At 38.9% G+C, this 22869-nt stretch overlaps 1 protein-coding gene across 2 annotated transcripts; it reads left to right on the plus strand.

Annotated features, from left to right (window-relative positions):
* Positions 1 to 58: 58 nt before the first annotated feature.
* On the plus strand, positions 59 to 11947 carry qtrt2 (queuine tRNA-ribosyltransferase accessory subunit 2). Of its 2 annotated transcripts, none has more exons than XM_058376989.1 (9): positions 59 to 157; positions 513 to 763; positions 878 to 933; positions 4376 to 4452; positions 4605 to 4814; positions 5989 to 6188; positions 7413 to 7582; positions 10200 to 10305; positions 11013 to 11947. In XM_058376989.1, the coding sequence occupies exons 2-9, from the start codon at positions 564 to 566 to the stop codon at positions 11233 to 11235; spliced, it is 1242 nt and encodes a 413-aa protein (XP_058232972.1). In that variant the 5' UTR covers positions 59 to 157; positions 513 to 563; the 3' UTR covers positions 11236 to 11947. The 2 variants fall into 2 exon arrangements, with proteins under 2 accessions (XP_058232972.1, XP_058232973.1); XM_058376990.1 differs by having other exon boundaries at positions 7413 to 7564.
* Positions 11948 to 22869: the final 10922 nt, after the last annotated feature.

Here is a 22869-nt window from a genome sequence, read left to right on the forward strand (position 1 = left end):
AAGCATATATACGTATAAATGAATGTTTTTTATTTACTTAACGGACCGCGAAGTACACATCGGCGCGGTTTACGGTGACGTAACAAATGTGCGACTCGAAAGCCAGGTGTGCTCATAATTTTGCGACTTGTAGTACTTGTGTTCACGTGTTATTCTGGTAAGAAGTGGATGTGCAAATGATCCTGTTTAGAATAATTCGAATAGATCTATCCGAATTGTGTTGATATGCTTTGGAAAAACCTGGTGTTTTTATATGTAATTGTAAGCGTTAGTTAGCTGTCTGTAGCTAACGAGTTGCCGGTTCCTGATTCATTTACTTCTACGTTTTTGGACTGAGGAATAAAATTAGACTGTAAAACCATTTAAACATAATGAGCAAACACTAACACTCTCTCTGGGTTATAAAATCAGTTATAATAAAGTTATTGAGAAACTATCCACGTTTAGCATAATGCGATATAATAGCGGTTTTCTGTATTAACTTCTGCCATTCTGGATGATGTTTTCTGTAGCTGCTCGTTGATGTGGTTACTTAGTTATCTGCTCTCGACTACACCGGTGTCATGAAGCTGGAGTTATCTAAAGTGGTCCGTGGTTGCCGTCTGGGGCTTCTGACCAGCATTGGGCAAAGCGAGCATCACTCTCTGGAAGTTCCAGGCTGTTTCCTGTACACTCGCTGTGCCACTGTGCCACATTTGACCCAGGACACGCTTCACACACTCAGCAACCTGCCTGCAGTCACACAGGTCACGCTGGAGAGCCTGTGAGTATCTGCTGTTCTGCTTACTGGATGTGTGACTGATGTTTAAATCTACACTTCACATCTGGATCTCGTCATCACTTTTGCGATGCGTGCTATGATGAGTTCTTGTTTTAGCGCAGAGCACCAGGAAGTCCTGGAGGAGTTTAAGCATGGTGTAAGAAAGTTTTCAGGTTAGTAATGTTCTTGAATGAGCTTTGTTTCGAAATTGTGTATCAGTTTGGGAAAACCTTTTCGGAACGTCACTGTTGGTGAACTTTGGAGGCAAAAATACCAAATTGGGTTTTTCTGTTTATAACATAACGATCAATGTACACTAGATTGGCAAACATTTTGGGACACCCCTCCAAATCAATGAATTCAGGTGTTGTTTTTCCAGGGGTTGTGATTGGCCCTTTAGTTCCAGTGAAAGGAACTCTAAATGCTTCAGCCATGTCTTGTCCAAGACATTTTGGACAATTTCATGCTCCCAACTTTGTGAGAACAGTTTGAGGATGCTCGCTTCCTGTTCCAACATGACTGTGTACCAGTGCACAAAGCAAGGTCCATAAAGACATGGATGAGCGAGTTTGATGTGGAGGAACTTGATTTATTTATTTGAGTCCTGACCTCAACCTGATGGAACATTTTTGGGATGAATTTGAGTGGAGGCTCTGAGCCATTCCAAAACTTGGACGTCTGCCTTTAGGCCAGCCCTTTGCAGCTTCAGCTCTTCTGGGAAGGCTTTCCACACGGTTTAAGAGTGTGTTTATGAGAATCTTTGACCATTCCATTAGAAGTGCATTTGTGAGGTCAGGCACTGATGTTAGATGAGAAGGCCTGGCTCACGGTCTCCACTCTAATTCATCACAAAGCTGTTCTGTCGGGTTGAGGTCAGGACTCTGTGAAGTTCCTCCACACCAAACTCACTCATCCATGTCTTTATGGATTTTGCTTTGTGCACTGGTGTGCAGTCATGTTGGAACAGGAAGGGGTCATCCCCAAACTGTTCCCACAAAGTTGGGAGCATGAAATTGTCCAAAATGTTGCTGAAGCATTAAGCTCCTTTCACTGGAACTAAGGGGCCAATTCCAACTCCTGAAAAACAACACCTGAATACAATGATTTGGAGGGGTGTCCCAAAACTTTTGTCAATATAGTGTATTTCACTGACATGATATGGAAATGATTTTAATCTTGTTACCATCACTTTTTAATGTTCCTGGTGTGAATATTAATACTAGTATTCATGTCAAATGTGACTGAAACTGGGAGTATGAAGCCCATAAGTGGAAAGGCTTTCAGACATTCTGGTGAGATCCAGCAAATGGAATGAAAGTTGTATCACATCACCAGTTTTAACAGAAATAACAGTTTTCCTCAAACTTTATTAGTTGTCCTGTGGTCTTAGCTTTCATTCTAATATACTTCATGTACACACTGAAGATTGCTCAGTTGCATAAAATGAGATAAAAATGTAAGTAGCTCTGGTTAAGGGTGTCTTCTAAGTGACAGGAATGTAACTCTGGATCCAATTTCCTCTGTATGTTCATACTGACTAGGGTTTCAGTTAAATTCAGTGTTTCTTTCCTTCTCCCTGTGCAAGCAGTGTTGCTGTAATGAACAACATTCCTACTTTATGTACCACTTCATGCACTGCACTCATAGTTTCTTGTTCTCTGTCCGCTTCATTCATGATGGTAAAAAATAGGTAGCCAGCAGCTGTGCAGGATGTGCAGTTCGATTTCATCAATACCTTGTGCACTGCTCAGCAGAGCGCGAATCCCAGGGCCGGTTTATTCACGGTTCATACAGAAAGTCTTAAAATACTATTTCCGAAGTCACCTTTTCAAAGTGGGAGTTGCTGACTTTTAAAGAAATGACTGAGGAGTGATTTATGGTTCTTTTTTAAGGTGGATTAACTAACGATCAGTGATTTCCGGCTTGAGAATATTGCACTAAGACTTTTTTGTATACCTTTTCAGCAGTTTTATTAGTAAACTTGGAATAAAATTGATGTCTCTATACACGGAAACATGCTGCAGATGCGACAATAATAATAATAATAATAATAATAATAATAATAATAATAATAATAAAAAACAACTTTGTGATCTTTATGAATTGTGCCCAATAACATTTTAACATTTAAGTGTGTTGGAATGTGAAATGATTAAAATTACAACAAAAACATTGCTTGCTTAGTCCATAGACATAGTCCATCCAGCGTGTCCTGGGTCTTTCCTGGGGTCTCTTCCCGGTGGGGCATGCCCAGAACACCTCCCCAGGGAGACGTCCAGGAGGCATCCAAAACAGATGCCAGAGCCACCTTAACTGGCCCCTTTCAATGTGGAGGAGCAATGGCTTTACTCCGAGCTCCTCCCTACCCTCCTTACCCTGTTGCTCCTTACCCTATCTCCAAACGAGTGTCCTGCCACCCTATGGAGGAAACACTTTTCGGCTGCTTGTATCCGGGATCTCGTCCGTTCAGTTATGACCCAATGCTCATGACCATAGGTGAGAGTAGGAACGTAGACTGACTGGTAAATCGACCCTTCTTCACCACAACAGGCCGGTACAGCATTACTGCTGCCACTGCACCAATCCATCTGTCAATCTCACGCTCCATCCTTCCCTCACTCGTAAACAAGACCCCGAGATACTTAAACTCCTCCACTTGAGGGAGGAACACCCCTCCAACCTGTCACCTGAATCTGACATGATTTATCTTTATTTAAAACCTACACTTTTTAACACTGGTGTGTAGATATAGATACCTAAAGACATCCAAGCTGCTTCAGACTGCTTTAGATTAAAAGAGAAATAAATATAAGTGAAATATAAATGAAATAATCTATATATACAAATTGGTACGCCCCATCAGAAAGCAGAAAAGATCCAGCAGAAAAGTACCACTCGTACACAATTACATACACTGGTGGAGTAACGCATGCTGCTCTATTGCCCCGTCGTAACCCCACCCCAGTGTCTGGACTGCAGTGAGGTCAGAGAAAAGAGTCGTTTTTGCTGCTATGTGGCAAATCCTTCATTTGTTCCTGATTTAATTCCTGGTTTCACAGCATTAAATAACAAATGAGTATTTTTTTTCTATTTTGAAACCGCAGCTGGTGCCAAAGGATTGAATTCAAAGTAGACGACTGCTTGTATTGAGATGGAAAGAGTTTTTCCTTGTATTGAGTAGGCAATTAGCGAGCAAATGAATAATAATGAACGCTGGGGTTTGCTTTATGAATGTTAATGATCACTGGGTGGGTTCAGAGAAAATTGTCTGGAAGTGGAAGAGGCAGAAAAATGCATTTTTATTAAACAACTCTGTTTGTTTGTTTTTTATTTATTTATTGTTTTCAAAGTTAGTGAATACATTATCTGTTCTGAAAGTATGTTGGAATTCTTTAAGGTCATAGAGTTTAAACGAACTGTTTGGACGCCACTAAGATTCTCTTTATTTGGCTTTACTTTGGTTTTGTCCTTCTTTCCGATTCACACAGTAACCAGCCTTTGACCTTTAATTAACTGAAAGTCAGAATAGATTGCGCCCCAGCCAGCTCCATTTACTACATTAAAGATGATTTATCATGTGACTGAAGACTCAATTTGATTCTTTGATTTCATCAGGTCTACACAACACGCTGCTCTTCTGCTCCCTCCATGACCCTGCTACGCCTCATCCCGCCGGCCACGTCACCAACAAGGTCACTCTCGTGCCTATAAAGTCAAACTCGGTCATTTCTGTAGCGCTAAGTTTGAGTTATGAAGATGGGAACTTTTATGTTCCTTTCAATTTCAATGCTAAGCCGTTTGTTTATGATTGCGGCTTTATGATCCTTTTTTTTTTTTTAAACAGACAGTATCTGTATGGGGCAGTGGAGGAAGAATAGAGCTGTCGGTGGCCAGGTTTATGGCCATGCAGGCAGCCATACGGCCAGACGTCTACGAGAGCATGGCAGACGGAGAGACGTGGCCGGCGAACACGACGCGGAAGAGGGTGCGTAAAGCAGTGGAGCGCACTCTCTCGCATCTGGATGAGTGTCTTGAGTTGCACCATAAATCACAGGTACAGTACACGACATCAGCTCACTGCAGTACACCACAGACACTTTAAGATTCATCTTCTCCTGCACAGAGAGAAAAATTACCTCTTGTCACAGTAATTGAGCAAACTAATGCGAGCAATGTTTTTGTCGCTCCCAGCACAATGTTAATGAGTTTAAATTGGTTTAATTAACACAACCTGAATTAGTTGCCCAACTGTGGGTTCTTTATTCCTATGAGGCAACATTGTGTTGCTTTGCTTGGATTGTTTCCTGCTGATCCAGGCAGCATTTCCTTTATTTATTACATCATTTTGTATATATTATTACGTAAAATTTTGTGCCAATTTTAGCTGGACAGAGTTCTCTTGCATTTTGTAGAAGCTGTCATAAAAATACTTACTTTTAAAAGCCTTTGTGAGCTGGATTTGACACATGACCTTACTGAAGGGTTAGTAAATATCAGGCGTACACAAATTCTCATCGATTTGAAGGCAAGTTTGAGTTTGCTTATTCTTAAAGACATTTTGCTGCCTAATTTTGAAGTTTTGGTGTCAGAATGCACTTCTGTTTTTGTTTTTAAAAGTCAAATTTCCCATTCTAAAGCAATTTTCTGCATATTCTCCCTCCATTAAGTCCATAATATGTGTGTGATAAACACCAACTAGAATTTTGACCCTATTCTATTATTCTGCACTTCCTTAATTCACTAATCATGGACATGTAGGGGCACATGTTGTTGAAGTGTTAAACTATATAGTAGAAATAGAACCTACACCCATGGGAGAAAGTCTTACCAACTATGTTCTTAAAGAATTGAATTTAACTTTCCAGCTTAGTTTCTAGTTGCTGATATTTTCCAGAAGGTTTCGTAGCATCAAGTCGCCATCTGAAAAAGTCATTTTTCCTTTCTTTAAAGACTTGAATACTTATATTCTATCTTTATATATACTGAATATTAGTGTTTGACTAGAGTATTAAAGAAAGCGTTCAGCAAAAAAATAACACAAGCATAATTATATTGAATTTAACAACTGCCCTTTGACTTCCTTTCCACATCACGTAATAAATGAAGTTGATTTTGATATTGAAAGGAGGCTGAAACATTCCTTTAATCTGGAAGACTTTTCCCAAATACAAATAATTAAGCGATTTGGCATCAATCTTGATGACTTTCTTGTGTTACTTTCCCAATAGGAGTTGAAAACTTCTGACATATTCGGCGTAGTGGAGGGAGGAGACATCTTAGAGGAGAGGCTGAGGTCAGCACGCGAGACGGCCAAACGGCCCGTGGCTGGATTCGTCCTGGATGGCTTCCAGTCCACCTCCATGGAGCAAGAGCTGAGGGAGAAGCTGATCACAGCATTGACTGCAGAGCTGCCTCAGGAAAAACCGAGGTACAAACCAACACAAAGCCTCATTCTCATATTACATGCTGTATGTGTACATGTTCCTCTGTGGGTGCTTGTTGTGCTCTGCGCTTCACATCTCCCATGCCCTTAGACTCTCTGCAGCCACTTCAAATCCCCTCCCTCCAGAGGCCTCACTAGTCACTAGCTTCCACAGGAGAGATGCAAAAGTTTGAGAGAACAGAGTTTTAGGAACAAACTTTGTGTTTGTGCCTTTCTAATGATGAGATGCAGGACTTAGCCTCGGTAATAAGCCAACTGGCTATGGAGGGAGTTGGACTGAAAGAAGCTTATAAAGGTTTTAGTCTCGCAGAAAAAAAATAACAGTTTAAAATAGTTAAAGCTGGGCTAATATTGGATTCTTTACTGATATGAAAAAATGTAATTTATTGTGCTTGTTATCTTCGTATTCAGTATCGGAGCATACAAGATTGTGGTGTAGAAAGTAAAGCAACAATAAAAAGGGAAAAAAACAAAGGTTTAGTCAGTTACTCGGTTAAATAGTGCTTCTTCGAGAAATGAATTGATGAAAATCAGTTTGATTTACATAATAATGACTCGTCTGCTGATGTTTTTTCCACTGCATACTGTCACATGCACACGTACACAAGTGCTTTGTTAAATTATTTATTACATGTAAATCACTCCCGTCAAAAACGAAACGCTTCATCGTTGGACCAAGATAATCGGTCCCAAGAACTTCGTATTGATTTTTGTATCGATTTCTTTCTTGCTTTTTTTTTGTGATGCGTTCTTCGAAGCGGACCAAAAGAACCAGACCTATGTATTTGATGATGGATTGTTTTTGTTTGCAGCCTTCAATATCTTCAATTCTCAGTGACCTGAAAAGGTGATAATACGACACGAATATATCAGCACTGCGGTCGTTGTGTATTACTTCTGACCACAATTTCCAACCCTTTCTGATGTCTTTCTCGCAACTATAATCTTTAAAAAATACTATTTTTTTTTATCATTAAACTGCATTATTCACTTTTCTGTCCACAAAAACAGGAACAGACTTGTGTTGATGTTTTGATTTCCCCAGGCTGAATGTGGAGTTGAGGTTTATTTCTTTGATTTGACTTTGAACTTCCTCAGAGGCTTTAACAACTGCAAACTCTGTGTCTGCTGTTAAACTTGAAAAGACTGTCCTGATGTTCCCCTTCACTTTCTGCCTCAGCTCTGTGTGTGTGTGTGTGTGTGTGTCAGGTTGTTGAAAGGTGTGGGTTGTCCAGATGAGGTCATAGCTTGTGTGGAAGCTGGAGTGGATCTGTTTGAGGGCTTCTTCCCTTTCCAGGTGACGGAGAGAGGCTGCGCCCTCTGCTTCAAATACACCATCACACCTGACCCAGAGACTGCAGGTACATCTCCCCCTACAGGTGGGCCACTGTCTCTGCACTCCCCAAGCCACACTCTCAGTCCCAAAGCCCATGAACATTTTTCGTTTGAATAAAGATTTCAAGTAAATTCCATGAGAGTGCTGGCAAGAGTAGCTGTGTCGATTTATCTCTCTGTCTCTCTCTCTCATATTGTGCTTTAATGTCTAGCTGGTATGGTGAGAAATAATATCTTTTTAAAAGTCACTAGACAGCGAGCGCAGTGATACTCAGATGAAATCCAATAAAAGTACTGAAGAAAAAGAAAGATATAGATATTGAACTGTCAGATATTTTATAGCGTTGTTTATGGCAAAATTGGTTCACGGTAGATCATAACTTAATTGATTAAAATAACATGTACAGTATGTATAATCACCGCTTTTACTACTTTTTAACCAACCAAAGTACATGAGCGCATCACACTACTCAATTTATTTATCCCCACTAAATCTAATTCCTGGGGAGATAAGGCCGCTGTCTGACCGAAGCATGCTTTCAGTAATAGTAACAGCCAGATTAATGGATAAATGAGAAACAGACCGCTGATTAACTTGCTATCCATGCGTCTCTGCCACTACAAGGCTACAAAACCAGAGAGGTTAATGAGTTAAATTTGACATTAATAGACAAATGTCCTGCTTCCTAACCCGCCAGGTTATAAACTGCTCACCTATTCCAGTGCTGATGAACTCTACAGGCTTCATCTCAGGCTCTTGTGTCTTGTTTCAGTTCATATATAAAAATACTGACTCATCTTACACTACGTGGAATTCATATTCTTATTAAATGTTCACACATTGCGCTGCTAAAGCTAGCTAGATAGCTAACCTGACAGGATTTCTTTTAAGTCATATATTTTTAAAATTACTCCTGACATTTGCTAGTTGTGCAATATGAACAAACCTGACAGGATTTATGAGGCATATTAATGTATGTTTATAATCTTCACAATTGATTCCAGATAGCTAGCTAATCTATGCTAACTGCATTTCTGAGGGGATTTTTAATTGTTGGTTGTATTAATACGTTTTTATATTTACTTTCTAACATTATGATATTCTAACATTACTTTCTAACATATATGATAACCCGAAAGAGAAAACGTTTTTAAATTTTAGATTTTTTTAAAACCTTTATTTCTATTATTAGATTCAGTGGCTAATTTGAGCTAACCTGACAGGATTCCTGAGAGGATTTTTAAGTTGTAGACGTGTGTGTGTGTAATTACTGTATAATTAATAAGACCTAACATGACATGATGTCTGAAAGGAACAATACATTTTATTAATAGATTTTTGTGATCCTTTAATGTCAGCTAAATGGCTAATAAGGACTAAGCTTTTTTGAGAGGATTTTTAAGCCATTTTTAAATGTTTATAATAATTTATGCAGGCCAGCTAACATCATCTCACATGACGATTTCTGAGAGGAATTTTGAGTCAATGTCAGGTTTTTTTAACCGTTTACTTCTATGAACAGCTAGCTGGCGATATATGAGAGAAACAGACTTCTAGTCCATATTGAGAGATTTTCATGATTTTTGGTGCAAGCTATTTTAACAAATATTAGGACAATTAACCCTTTATTGCTAATGGGTAACAGTGTGCTGGTAATGGGGATGCCAGGGTTTACTGGTAGTGTGTTTGGATTCGAATATTATTCATAAATAATTAGCAAAGCCATTTGAGTACCGTGTGCCTAATGTTTTGTGCAGCTGTGAAGATCTGTTTGTGTAGCTCAGTAAAACAAAATAATTAAGTCGCAGCCAGGCTGAAGTGCCTTATGTCAGTCTGCCTTCTGAGCAGTAGAGAGAGGTGCTAATTTATTCTGTAAGCCTTCTGACCACATGAAGTCCATAACCGATGTCTGTAATGGGCAGAACATCTCACCCTCAGAGTAGTGTAATTAGACTCAGTGATGTGTAAAGAGGTGCTGTGTCAGGCAGAGTAAATCGATTACGAGCGTTGAGAGTAATGAAAATCAGAGTGGTTTGAAGTTCAGCGCTGCCCCTGGGATTTGTTTAGATTTCCTCCGAGCACATTAGCACACTCTACAGGAGGGTTTAAAGCCCAAGTTTCCCCTTCCTGATCAAGCTACTACTATTTTAGGCTGCAGGACACGTTTTCAACTGCACTTATATATTCCATCTTTCTAAACTTTCATGCTCATTTCTCCATCTCTAGTGTTGTATATCTCGGTTCTGTAATTCTTTATCCATTCTATTAGCCTGTCTGTTTTTTACACTCCTATCTTTGAAGGTAATAAAGCAAGGGATGCTCGAGTTAGGCTTTCTTCCAGAGTGGTTTTGTGTCTCTGATGGCATTTGATTAAATATTAAAGCCAGTGACCAAACAGCAATTCCAGCTCTGTTCACTTTTAACAGTTTGTGTGTGTGTGTGTGTGTGTGTATACGTACCTCCGTCTGTCTGTATACAAGCATGTGTTTGTATTCATCGGTCTTTGTGTTCACTCCAGGATTCTAAAAGACACTAGTTTGGGAATAAAACCAGCTTTATTTGTTTATTCACAGTAGTATTGTTGTGGAGGTTTTCCACCAACGAATCTAAAATTAAACTTCATTTTAATCTCTGCATGTTTGTGTGTGTGTGTGAGACAGTACTGGATTCGAACAAAGATGCGCCTGCTGTTGAAGGCCTGATAGAAAATGGAGACGGCAGCCCTGAAAACATGACCCGATTCGAGATGAATCTGAAGGACACAAGGTATATGGAGGATGTTTTCTCTTACTATCTTATTATGTCCTCAAAGACCTCATTCGAGTAACAGTGACTCTCTAATCTGATCATCTTGATAAAAAACGGTGGATGGGTGGAACCAATATTTCTCTATTTCACACCAGGCGTATTGGTCACTGCTCTGTTTTCACAGCAGGTCTTTCAGCTGTTGAGTGAAATCAGATTAGCGGGTAAATAAAGGAGAGATTTTTGCAGCATCATTGTTTCTGAAGCATTCAGGGCTGCAGTGCCATGTGAATCATGACCTTTGTAGGTACAAATCATTAAAGGAGTGGTTGCATATTGTTTATTGCATGATGCAATGGTTCCAGATGTCAGTCAAGACATGTTTGGTTTTATTAGCTAAATAATAGAATTCTGTCTCAGCCAAATACAAATTTTTGATAAATACACACCCTGCTTTTATTTTACTTACTATAAAATTGCAGGAAAACAGCAGGAAGCATTTCGACTCACATACATAGCATAATATCCAGGGTTCGAATACATTTCCTTTTCCTTTTCAGTTTTTTAACCAATCTAGATCAGATCAATGATGGTTATATTGACTTCTTCTATCCTCTAAGTGCTCAACAACAAACCTGACCTTAACTAACAAAATTACTGGAACAGTGTTCAGAAGGAAGCATGGTTAATAAATTATATTGTGAGAAATTCAGCGCTGTGTTTTCCAGGTACCGGGATGATTTCCGCCCGCTGGTTGATGGGTGTAGCTGTTACTGCTGTAAGAACCATAAAAGAGCTTACGTCCATCATCTGCTGGTGACCAACGAGCTGCTGGCGGGAGTGTTGCTGATGCTGCACAACACGGCTCACTACCTGGGATTCTTCCATGCCTTGAGGGAAGCCGTGGCCAACGACCGGCTCCAGGACTTGAAGAAGAAAGTGTTTCAGTGACCAGTGTGGACTAGAGAGCAGGGACTAAATGCAATCATACGGTTCAGAGGAACAAGAAGAGAATAGTGTTGGAAATGATAAAAATGTCAATTTGGGTCTTTATCCCTCCAGTCCAGCTGAAAGCAGGAAATCCACCATCTGTAAGAAATTTGTAAGAAAGGATAATTCCAGTTCCTGTAGTAATAATACATGTAGTAATATTTTTACACACCCTAGGCTTCACATATCACGCTGGATATGAAGTTTATTTATAAATCATTCACAGGAACATTTACAAATAGATGTGCTTTTCATGAAAATCCAGTTACTGAAAAAAAACAAGCTTTTATCCTTTGAGGACTTCAGAGGTTGTGTAAATTTACATATGTTTAGGAAGACACATTAAAAATGGCAGAGTTACTGCAGCTTTATGGGTTACGCTCTCCACTTTTCAGTTACGCCCATTTTTAAAAAATATTAATGAAAACAAATCCATAAACAATGACCAATAAGCCTAGTGATTCAATTAGAACAAAAGTAATGGCGCCCCGTAAATGGGAAAGTGTCTGGCAGCTGATGCACTGCAGTGGTTGAGCTGCATTATAGGAAGATTTTGAGGACAAAGCTCTTAGTTAGGTCACTCTTTCACCATTCAGGTGCCGTTTTGTTGTTCACAGCTTTTCTATAAGCATTGCCATGAACCCTTCAATTATGGTTGTGTTTTTGTGTAATAAACTTTAAAAATATATACATATTACCATATTATGTATATCATGAATCCTGGTGTTCTTTATAAGGGTCAAAGTTTAAGTAATTTATTGAGCTTAAATACTCAATAGTTTTTTTTTTTCACCTTCTTCTAAATGCATTTATTGTTAGCTATTAGGAGATTAGCTCTGGGAGATTTATGTTTGAAAGAGAACACGGTCAGTTATGAAAAGTTTTCCGCAAAACAGCAGTTACGGATTTTAGTAATCTCCTGACACCTGTGGTACAAACAGACCTGGAAGAATTCTTTGTAGTGATTTGTGCACGAGAGATCGTCTGGACAAGACTTATTAGATTAGTAAGATGTTTGTATAGTCACATGATTAGCATGACATTAACAACAGCGTGTGTGACACACACTTGTGCTACACGACATTGGGTGGTGTTTCTATTTAAAAGGTGCTGAGTGACTTTCACAGCCTGATCGTGTCACCCAATTAGCCTGACAGTTAAGAGTCCAGGCCAGATGATTAAAAGTCTCACTGTGGAGTACTGGATGCTTTTCTGCAGCCTCCACACTTCTCTATATACGCTTCCAGCTTAATGATATGGGGGGAAGAGAAGATTTATTGATTCCTCCAAGCGGCATTGTAGTCAGTATTCCTTAATAACGCTTCAAAAGAGAAGTCTTGTCCACAAAGCAGTAATTTGAATTGTGAAGCAGAAGCAGACCTACGAGAGCAGCATGAACTTTTCCAAGTTAAATAAGCCATTTGCTAATTCGTGTTCATAAGTAATCCTTTAAGAGGTTAAATAACAAGTAGTGGATTAGCTGAACACTCAAACACAGTCACTCTGCTTAGATTTCCTACTTTCATGGACAATAGTAGATGATGAGAAAGGGACATGGCTTTCCATTTGATCAGGATACGTAAAATCCTAAACGTTTGCCACCCAGTGGAGAAGCAGTACACACTCTTTTGGATGATCTCCTAACCTTGTAAATGAATGCAGGTTTATTTCTGCTTCCTATAATCTTTATCTCCAATTCTGTTACTTCTTATAACGATCCCACACAAGTCCAGTGTCACAATTTTCTAAGCTGTTTTTATGTTGCTGGATGATGATGACTTGGTCTAAACTAATATTTTTGCTCTTGCTGTCATGTTAAGTTATATTTCTGCCAAAGCCCCCTCCAATTTTGCTTGATAAGCCATGCATCAGTATTTAATCAGAGTCCATGCCATCATGAATTTAAAAATGTGCCGAGTTTAAGAATCTGGATGAAAGATAAGAGACATAATTCTTCCCCAGTTGCTCCTTGGAAAGTCCAGGTCATCTCCACATGGTCTATTGGGAAAACACAAGTCCTGATTCGAACTAGAGATAAACAACGTATCCAGGTTACCTTGTCTACTGTTCTACTTACCTCTGCCCCATTATTTTGTGTTTTTCCCCCAGAGGCTTGTGAGGTCAGACAGAGTTGAAGTAAAGGTCACCGATGTCGACTGCTGTGCGCTGAATAGGTCAAAGAAGGCGCGTGACCTTCTCTGAAATCAGACGTCATGTGCTATCTTTTAGCTATGAATTGATTTCACTTACATCCTGCTAGTGGTGATGAATGGAGCTTTGCACTCAGTTTAAGTCTGGAAAGTTAAGTAAAGTCAGTGTAATGGAGCATTACTTTGTAGGTGACTTTGTGCTGTGTCATAAATCATAGTGCTGCATAAAATCAACAAGGATGGAAAAAGTCAAAAAGGCTTGAAAGTTCCCTGCTTGGGACTTTTTAACTGTGCCTAGTGACAGCCACTATATATATATATATATATATATATATACATATATATATATATATATATATATATATGAAGGTTTGGTTAATTAAGAAATGACATGCATACACTCCTAGAAAAAAATACAATTTGTAATGGATTCTTTAAAAGGTCAGGTTGACACACACACAAAAAAAAAAGAAAAGAAAAGAAAAGAAAAACTTTTTTAAGGGTTTTTCCCCTGTGGTAAAGCATGGTGGTGGCAGCATTGTACCTTGGATGTTTTTCAGCAGCAGGGATTTGTCAGGCTAGGAGCCTAGGAGGTATGTCAGGATCGATGGTAAGCTAAACAGATCAAAGTACAGCAACAGCCTTGAGGAAAACCTGCTCCAGCGTGCTCAAGATCTCAAATCGGGATATCCAATGTGAAAATGATTGCCTTTAGGACAGGTCCTTGAACGTCCTTGTGTGGCCGAGACAGAACCTGGCCTTAAACCTGATGGATCATCTCTGGAGAAACCTGAAAATAGCAGTAGAGTGACTCACTCTGAGGGACTGAAGGGCTCTGCAGAGAGAAATGGGTGAAGATCTGCAAATGTATTAAATAAGAATAAATCTTTCATTTTGAAAAAAAAAATTCAAAACTGCTAAAATCAAAAAGCAAAGTTGTCCAGATACCTTTTAAATGCACTATATTTAAAATTATTAAGAGAATTGTAATGCTTTTAAAAATGAGATAGACAGACAGACAGACAGACCATCAGATAGATAGATAGATAGATAGATAGATAGATAGATAGATAGATAGATAGATAGATAGATAGATAGATAGATAGATAGACAGACAGGTAGGTAGGTAGATAGACAGGTAGGTAGGTAGATAGACAGACAGACTGATGGGTCATTCTTGCAGTAGCTCCTCATCACCTAGTGTTGTAGAACTGCAACAGATATTCTGACTGCATTTCTGTCTGGAAATGACAGATTGGACCTCTGTTTATTTATTCAGCATCACTTCTCTGGGTTCGTCCTTCCTGTGGCTGCACTGACCTGGTCATCGAAATAGAGATAAATGAGAAGTGGTTCAGAATGATATGATCTCAAGGACCATCATTTGTTCATCCAAATAAGGCAAAAACAACATTTGCAGGATTTAATACACGAGGTGACTCAGAGCCAGAAGCGTTATCTCATTCTAACCCGAGGAACCCTTATCTCAACAGAATCTGAAAGAGTCTGGTCTACAGACGAGAGGAACTTTGGATGAACCCGTGTATCGTCCCTTAAAGGCGGAAAATCTGTCATGGCAGCACCATGGATGAATAATGGGATAATATTTCAATATGGTTAGAAAAAAAATGTAAGTCCATTTCCATCCTCCTCCTCATCTCCTTCAGTCTGCCACTGAAGTGGACAGAAGCGAGTGCATGGAAAGGGTGTAGAGCTGGAAATGAAAGTATAATGTTGAAGTCATGTAAAATGAGACTGGAGAGGCCAGGCTTGTGGTATTATGGATAGGAGTTTGAGAAACAAAATGGTGTCAAATAAGCCTTATGTGTAGCATAGGGCAGTTTTGTGGAATAAATATATATTCAAAGCTTAAAGGTCCCGAAAAGGTTTAAGATTTATTGGAATATAAGCAAGAAGAAGTGCACATCCTAATTTCACCTTTGGGCTGTGAGCAACTTAAATGCTTCTGATGTGACTCAGGTATTGGTATGCTGGGTTGCAGCAGGGCTGGATGGTACAGTGATTGAAATCCAGTGTGATAAGTGAGTGTGTGAACAAGATCTTAACTGGCTGTCGCCTCACACCACCTTTCCCATTACACACTCACTGATGAGAAGGAGAGCCTCATCAAACATGTATGAGTGTCTCAGGAAGAGTGTGTGTAGATTTCAGGTTGATGTGAGGCCACAGCTGTGTGATACCCCAACCACGAGTGTGTGTGTGTATGTGTTTACATGTAAGAGAATACACTGATTGCTCGTCTTTATGTGCATAGTAATGCAGTGGTTGGATACTCTGTGTTTTGTCAGGGCAGGACATCACCCTCACTGCCTCATTTGAAATCCTTCCTGCTTTTGTGTGTGTGTCTGTGTGTAGAGAATGGTGATCTTCAGAGCCGTTCTCCCTTCATATTCACAACATGAACAGAGTTCAGGGGGTCACGTCATGAATCATTTTCATTTCCCGTCACAAATTGTAACCATTCATGCAATTTAAAGAATTTGAGTCAATGAACCACTATCCATTCAGTCCACACTCCGAGGAAAAAAAAGCTTAAATCTAACAGAGAACGTTATTAGAACTATAGTCAGTATTCAGCAGTCTGTAACGTTCCTGCAGTGTTCCTAAAGCATCCCCTGTAACAAATGTCTGGTTTACAGAATTTACTAATTCCCAGCTGCATATAAAACTGTGGTAACTGTGATGAGATTACACAATAAAATGGTGCAGCAGGGAAAGATTTACAGGTAAAGCCTACCCAAAAATGGTTTCCTAAGATCCTAAAGCATTGTTAGAAAATGTTAGAAATGTTTCCTCTACAGCAATGTGTTTATTTCAATATTCCATGATTGAGTCTGATTCTCTGCTGAATAAATACTATATGTTTTTTTAGGGGACAGATGATGTATACATAACATACAGTATATTTTATTATATTTTATATATATATATATATATATATATATATATATATATATATATATATATATATATATATTATTTTATTTGTTTGTATTATTTTATTTATTCACATATATTTTAATTATATTTAATAAATGTAGGTTTTATAAATGTATGTTTTTTAAAAATATTTTTTTAAATAAAATAAAAAAACAGGATTATTTGGATAGTAATCTTTTAATACAAAGTACCTGAAAGTAAATGAAAACCTTCATTTGTCAGTTCTTTAAAAATAAACTTTAGTCATAATTTGATATAATTTATGTCATAATTTGGCCATGTGATGGGTTTGCCAAGGCTGCACTATCCCCCAAGGCGTATAAAGAACCTATCCATTATTTTTTACATGAAGAATGTGGATGGTTTGACATCTTATCCTAGGTGTCTCCCTGCCTTCCAGTGTTCCCAGGAGAGGCTCCAGCTATGCTGTGATTCTGACCAGACCTTACCCCAGATATCCAGCTGTTTCTACCTGCTCTATCATGAAGCCTTAATTAAGCCTTAATTAATTTTTTTCCCTAGCTGATTTAGCAAACAGCATTACTTTGTCCCTTTGGATTTGCTCTATTATTAATAATCAGCTTTAATGCAGGATCACTGTATTGTAAAGGAGAACTGATTCTACTTAAAGGTGGAATTTATTTTTTAGTAGATGATTTGATCATAATTTGTAAAAAAAAGAAAAAAAGTCATTTACAATAATCTGTTCTTGTTTATAACGTGTTTGTTTTCTTGTGTATTGTGTATTTTTTGTTATAGGGTCATTCTTAGCTGAATTCCTGCTACCAGTTGGTCCAAATCAGTATTTTTACACAGTCTGTCTATGTGATTTGTCATGAATTAATAAATAAATTAATCTTTGTCATCCATGAAGTCCACTTTCACTGTCTATGGTTCCAGCAAGTTGGTTTTCCACAAGCTTCTGTCCCTTTTTACACATAATCCATCTGCTAAGAAAGCAATTACAGTGGATTAATGCAGCTTTTCCTTAACGGGAAGAAATTCCATTTTCTACAACCTGCTGGAGCGAGAGAGAGAGAGAGAGAGAGAGAGAGAGATTTGAGCCTGAATTTTGCAGTGATTAGTGATAGACAGGCCACACTGAAGTGTGTCTGAGTGTGACAGTGATGTGGAAAACTTTTGGATGAGAAAGAAAAGTGAAGAAGTGTTATCTCACAGTCCGGAATTGTTTTTCTTTTGAGAGAATATAATTTGTATTTTGATATGTGGTTAATGACCCAGAGTGTGATTTAAAGCAGATTTAAAGCCGATACTGACAATATGATAATGTTTAGAATTATTATTTTATACTGCATTGTGATTCAGAATTGTGTGAACTGATACAAAAGCATCTGCTGTGAGAAGTGGAAAGCCACGCCTCCTTTGCCATGACTGATAAGCACAGAGGCCATACTTCCATCACTGGAAATAGATAAGCATGAAAGCCACGCCTCCTTCACTGGGACTGACAAGCACAGAGACCACACTTCCAGTACTACGAAGAGATAAGCATAAAAGCTATGCCTCCTTCACTGGTTGTGACAAATAAAGTGGCCACACCTCCTTTACTGGTTCTGACAAACTCAGAGGCCACGCCTCCTTCACTGGTACTAACAAGCACAGAGGCCACGCCTCCTTCACTGGTACTGACAAGCACAGAGGCCACACCTCCTTCACTGCTACTAACTGACACAAAGGCCACACCTTTACTGGTCCTGGTCAAATAATGAGGCCAAACCCCTCTTTACTGGTTCTGACAAACCCAGAGGCCATGCCTCGTTCACTGGCACTGACAAGCACAGACCACACCTCCTTCACTGGTACTGTCAAACACAGAGGTCACACCCCTCTTTACTGGTTCTGACAAACCCAGAGGCCATGCCTCCTTCACTGGTACTGAAAAGCACAGAGGCCATGTCTCCTTCACTGGTACTGACAAACACAGGAACCACACCTCCTTCACTGTTGCTGACAAACACAGAGGCCACACCTCCTGTACCAGTACTGACAAACACAGAGGCCACACCTCCTTTACTGGTACTAGCAAGCACAGGCACCACACCTCCTTTACTGTTGCTGACCAACACACTGGCCACACCTCCTTTGCTATGACTGAGTAGCATGAAAAAGCATGAAGAAATAGATAAACAGTATCAGAAACTCAATTTGCTAAAATATAAAAGTATATTTAAAATAAAATATAAAAGTATAAACCTTCTAATAATAAATATATGATCACACAGGATTTTTTTTTTGCCAGGAGACTGGTGTGAACATAATTTATTTATTATGCACTGATATCCTGATGAAGAGATCTCCAGCTCTGAAGAAAGTAGTATTGAATACATGAAAGCTACAGAAATTTTAAAAGGATAGAAATAATGGCACCTTTTTTCCACCTTGTTTCATCAGAAACACCAAATTAAAATGACTGTTTCATGTTAAGTATAAATTCAATAAAAACATAGAGTCTTACCAAAATAATTCTCATTGCTTGTTTTGAAATAAACAATACCACAAGCTCCTCTTTTGTAAAAAAAAATAGGTACTCATGAAAAAGGTTGAATTATATACAATTAGTGTGATGAGATTATATATTAATACACAGTGGTGGTTAATATAAAGCTCATATGAAAGTAGACACTCGGGAGTTTAAGAATGTATTTATTTATTTATTTTCTATAAGTACTTCTGGTTTTAGGGGTTTTATATTTTATATATTTTTTCCACACAGATGTTTCTATCTTCAAAGTAAATGGTGATATCAAACGCATTTCTGCTCTCTGAGACGCCCAAAGTGCTTGTTCATAAGCACTGAAAATGTGAAGGTGTTTATCTTCAACCATTAAAATTCTCCAACAGAGGGAAAAACACACGTCTCACACTGAAAGCCAACGGAGTCCTGACTCATTTTATATCAGACTCACAGCCAGGAAATCATTCATTTGTGTATACTGATTGAAAAGATCCCATAATCTGTTCCTGCATATGTAGATTTCAGTTCAGAGCTTTATAATGAATTACTATTCCAGGCAACTCTTTAGAATTATTAGAATATTTCTTTTCCCCCTTGTTTCATTTTTAGCAGAAAATCTCTTTGAATTTCATGGTGATGAAAAACAGACAGACTTGATGAATCTAAGAGCTCACATTGTCTACACACACACACACGCTGTGCTTTACTATATATCACCAGTTTCATTGAACCCTGGCAGTAAAGGTTTTGCTTAGCACTCTCACTTTCTGCAGCAGTCACACTGGCATTTTGCTAAGGAGATAAATATACCGATGCTGACGTCGGTTAGAAAGCGTGACAGGATGAAAAGTGAGACCCGATGAGTTTCGAATAACAACCATTGATCTTCGTCAGTGTCTCACCGCTGCTGAATCAGAGCACTGATATGGTGATAAATAGCAGCTATAGTGTGAGCATGCTGAAGATAATGATTTTCTCCTTATCTCCGTGTGTCTTCACTAGCTTGAAATGTTAAAGGTGTCTTTGCAATTCAGTGACACCTTCAATAACAGAACGGATGAAAAATGTGGAATAATTAAAGTATCGTTATGATCCATTTGTGTCTATTTATATTGTAATCAGTCTGGTATTTCATTTCAACTGAATATATTGGGGAACAAATGAGAACAAAGAAAAACCCAAACTTAATTTGAAATTCATGTCCATCCCCTTTCTCACACAAGCCAGTAGTTTCTTTCTTCTTTCTATCGGTTGCAGGAAGACAGCATACTAATAAGTGTCCTACATAGTGGTGGGATGTGTCGCCCTGACAGAATGAGGATTGTTCTTCAGACACAGGACAAAGTATCTGTCGAGTCGAGTCTCTTCTAGTACACCATAAAGAATCATATATTTAAATTTCCCTCATCAAACAGACTTTATTCCCTTTATGTCCACCTCTGTCTAAAACCTCTGTCCTAGTTTGAATGTTGTAAATCCCTAAGCTGGTAAATTTGTCATTCAGGATTTGTAGTTCTTTTATATAGAATATAAAGAAAAAGAGTAATGTTGAGTAATTTGACGAATGAAAATTCTGTCTGTGAATAGAAATACACTCATCGGCCATTTTGACTGGCCTATCTACTGTCCAGGTGCATGATGCTCTCGGATTGGTTTAAACTTTACATCTTACATGTACAGAGATGATGTTATGCTTTGATTCTTTGACTGATTTGGATAAAACCTTCTTCTTCTTCTTTTCCCTTCAGGGGTCTCCACAGCGAATCATCTCTCTCCACCTATCCCTATCTTCTGCATCCTCAACACTTGCACCCACTAGCTTCATATCCTCATTTATTCCATCCATATACCTCCTCTTTGGCCTTCCTCTTTGCCTCCTGCCTGGCAGCTCCATGTCCAACATTCCCTTACCAATATACTCACTCTCCCTCCTCTGAACATGTCCAAACCATCTTAATCTGACCTCCCTAACTCTGTCCCCCCAAACGTCCAACATGAGCTGTCCCTCTGATGTACTCGTTCCTAATCCTGTCCAACCGTCTCACTCCCAAAGAGAACCTCAACATCTTCAGCTCTGCTACCTTCAGCTCTGACTCCTGTCTCTCCTCAGTGACACTGTCTCTAGACCATACAGTATGGCCGGTCTCACCGCTGTCTTGTACACCTTTCCTTTGATTCTCTATGATTTTTTTTCCCTCACAGATTTGGATGAAACCTACCATTTTCAAAAGGGCAGAAATACAGAATACATCACAAACCAGAAGACTTTCACACGATTTCATGGGTTTCTCGATTGAACTGTCTGTGAGGCATCATTGATTGACCACATCTTGACCAGAATAGTAGCTTAGAGACTTGGACTTGAGACCTGTTACACAGAGACATGAATGTATTTCTAGAAAGAAGGAAAATGTGGTATTATAAATGGATCATAAATGTGGTATTTGTGGTATCATTAAAGGATGAGGACTGAGCAGGGTTGTCATGAGCATTATGTGGCATAAAAATGGGTTTTTTCTTTGACTGTCAGAGTGAAGGAGGTAAAGAATGGTGTCATCTACTAATCTGTTTTTTTTTTCCATGTTTGTACTCTCTGTCTGTTCCTTCTCTTGATTTGACACTGAACCTTGGGTCGAAAGAAGCACCAAAATACTTTTTCCCGATCTTCACCTGCTCCCATGAGTTATTTTAAATGCATTGTTTTGGAGTTTCTGTATGTTAGTCACGCATAGCTTCGACCTGCTGCCCTCTACTCCTTATCACACCAAAGCCAGAGTGTTTAAGCACAACAAGGAATTAGAAAGTGAGGTTGCCGGTGAATACGTGTCTCTCGGGTTAAAAACGAAATAGCGGGCATTCAATCCGGGGGAGAAATTTCCATAAGTATCAGCTGCTACACCGAACCCACATGCTTCTGCAGCCGCTAAGGGCTGATTAATGCCGAACGAGTTTCGGAGATTGACCTGCAGGAGTGGGATTTCACACTTTAATGTCTCATTGCTCATCATTTAGCACTTCAATACAAACATGCACACCTCCAGGGATTACTCTGAATAATGAAGCCACACACAGTCATGCAATTTAAACGACATAGCAAGCAGCCGTGTATGGAGGCAGTTTAAGCACAGTCACGTTTCGTACGTTTGTGCGTGTAAACAGTAAAACGCATCGACGAGCTGCCAACACTCCAATATACTATACCTGCTAATTGTCCCAGGGGGACTGCGACTCTCGACTGCATCAAGCATTCATCAAATCATGCGAGCACAAAGCTTTATCGATCGATGCTAGACTTCTCTTTCACGCCTCGCTCTCTCTCTTTCTCTCTTTCATGAAGTGAACTCATACTCTATATACTCTACTGTAATGTTAAATAAACCCACTGCAGAAAGACTATATTTTAGAGAAATGTTAATGCAAGGATGGGGTTTATTCATTTAATCGCAGAATTTTCCCATCTACAAATGAATACATAAAGTATTATACCCCCCATGGGTACTGGGAGTGCTGAGATAACAGCTTTTAAGATGTACTGTATTAATCTGGATGGGATTCCAGTCCAGCACTGGTCAGCTTGTGTACACTCTTTTACACCTAGGGGCAATTTTAGTGTCAACAACCCACCTAGAAGCAAGTCTTTGGAAAGAAACCAAGAGAAAATGCACAAAATATTTATACAGACAGTAACCGACTCTCAGAAATCGAACCCTGGACTTGTGAACTGTGAGGCAGCAATGAAGAACGTATAAGGAAATTTATTTTAATCTATAGGTTTAGTTGTTCACTATATTTTATTGATGCCATTTTTAAATTTTGTATCTCCTGTTGACTTAGTAGTCTTATTTGTATCCTCCAAACTGTGACTTTCCCATAATCCCATAATGACGTCTATTAAAAAAGAAACATGAACAAAGTAATTTACTTTGGTGAGGCAAATGCTAACACTTCCATGGAGCATCTGAACACTAAAAATAAAAAGCTAAAAGCAGTAAAAATATCTCACACGAT

Source organism: Hemibagrus wyckioides, linkage group LG23, assembly GCF_019097595.1.
Source record: "Hemibagrus wyckioides isolate EC202008001 linkage group LG23, SWU_Hwy_1.0, whole genome shotgun sequence".
Taxonomy (NCBI): domain Eukaryota; kingdom Metazoa; phylum Chordata; class Actinopteri; order Siluriformes; family Bagridae; genus Hemibagrus; species Hemibagrus wyckioides.

Coding starts and splice junctions, on each gene's coding strand:
- qtrt2 (XM_058376989.1), top strand. CDS start 564: ATGAAGCTGGAGTTATCTAAAGTGGTCCGTGGTTGCCGTCTGGGGCTT. Junction 4,453..4,604: donor CCGGCCACGTCACCAACAAG/GTCACTCTCGTG, acceptor TTTTTTAAACAG/ACAGTATCTGTATGGGGCAG. Junction 10,306..11,012: donor ATGAATCTGAAGGACACAAG/GTATATGGAGGA, acceptor TGTGTTTTCCAG/GTACCGGGATGATTTCCGCC.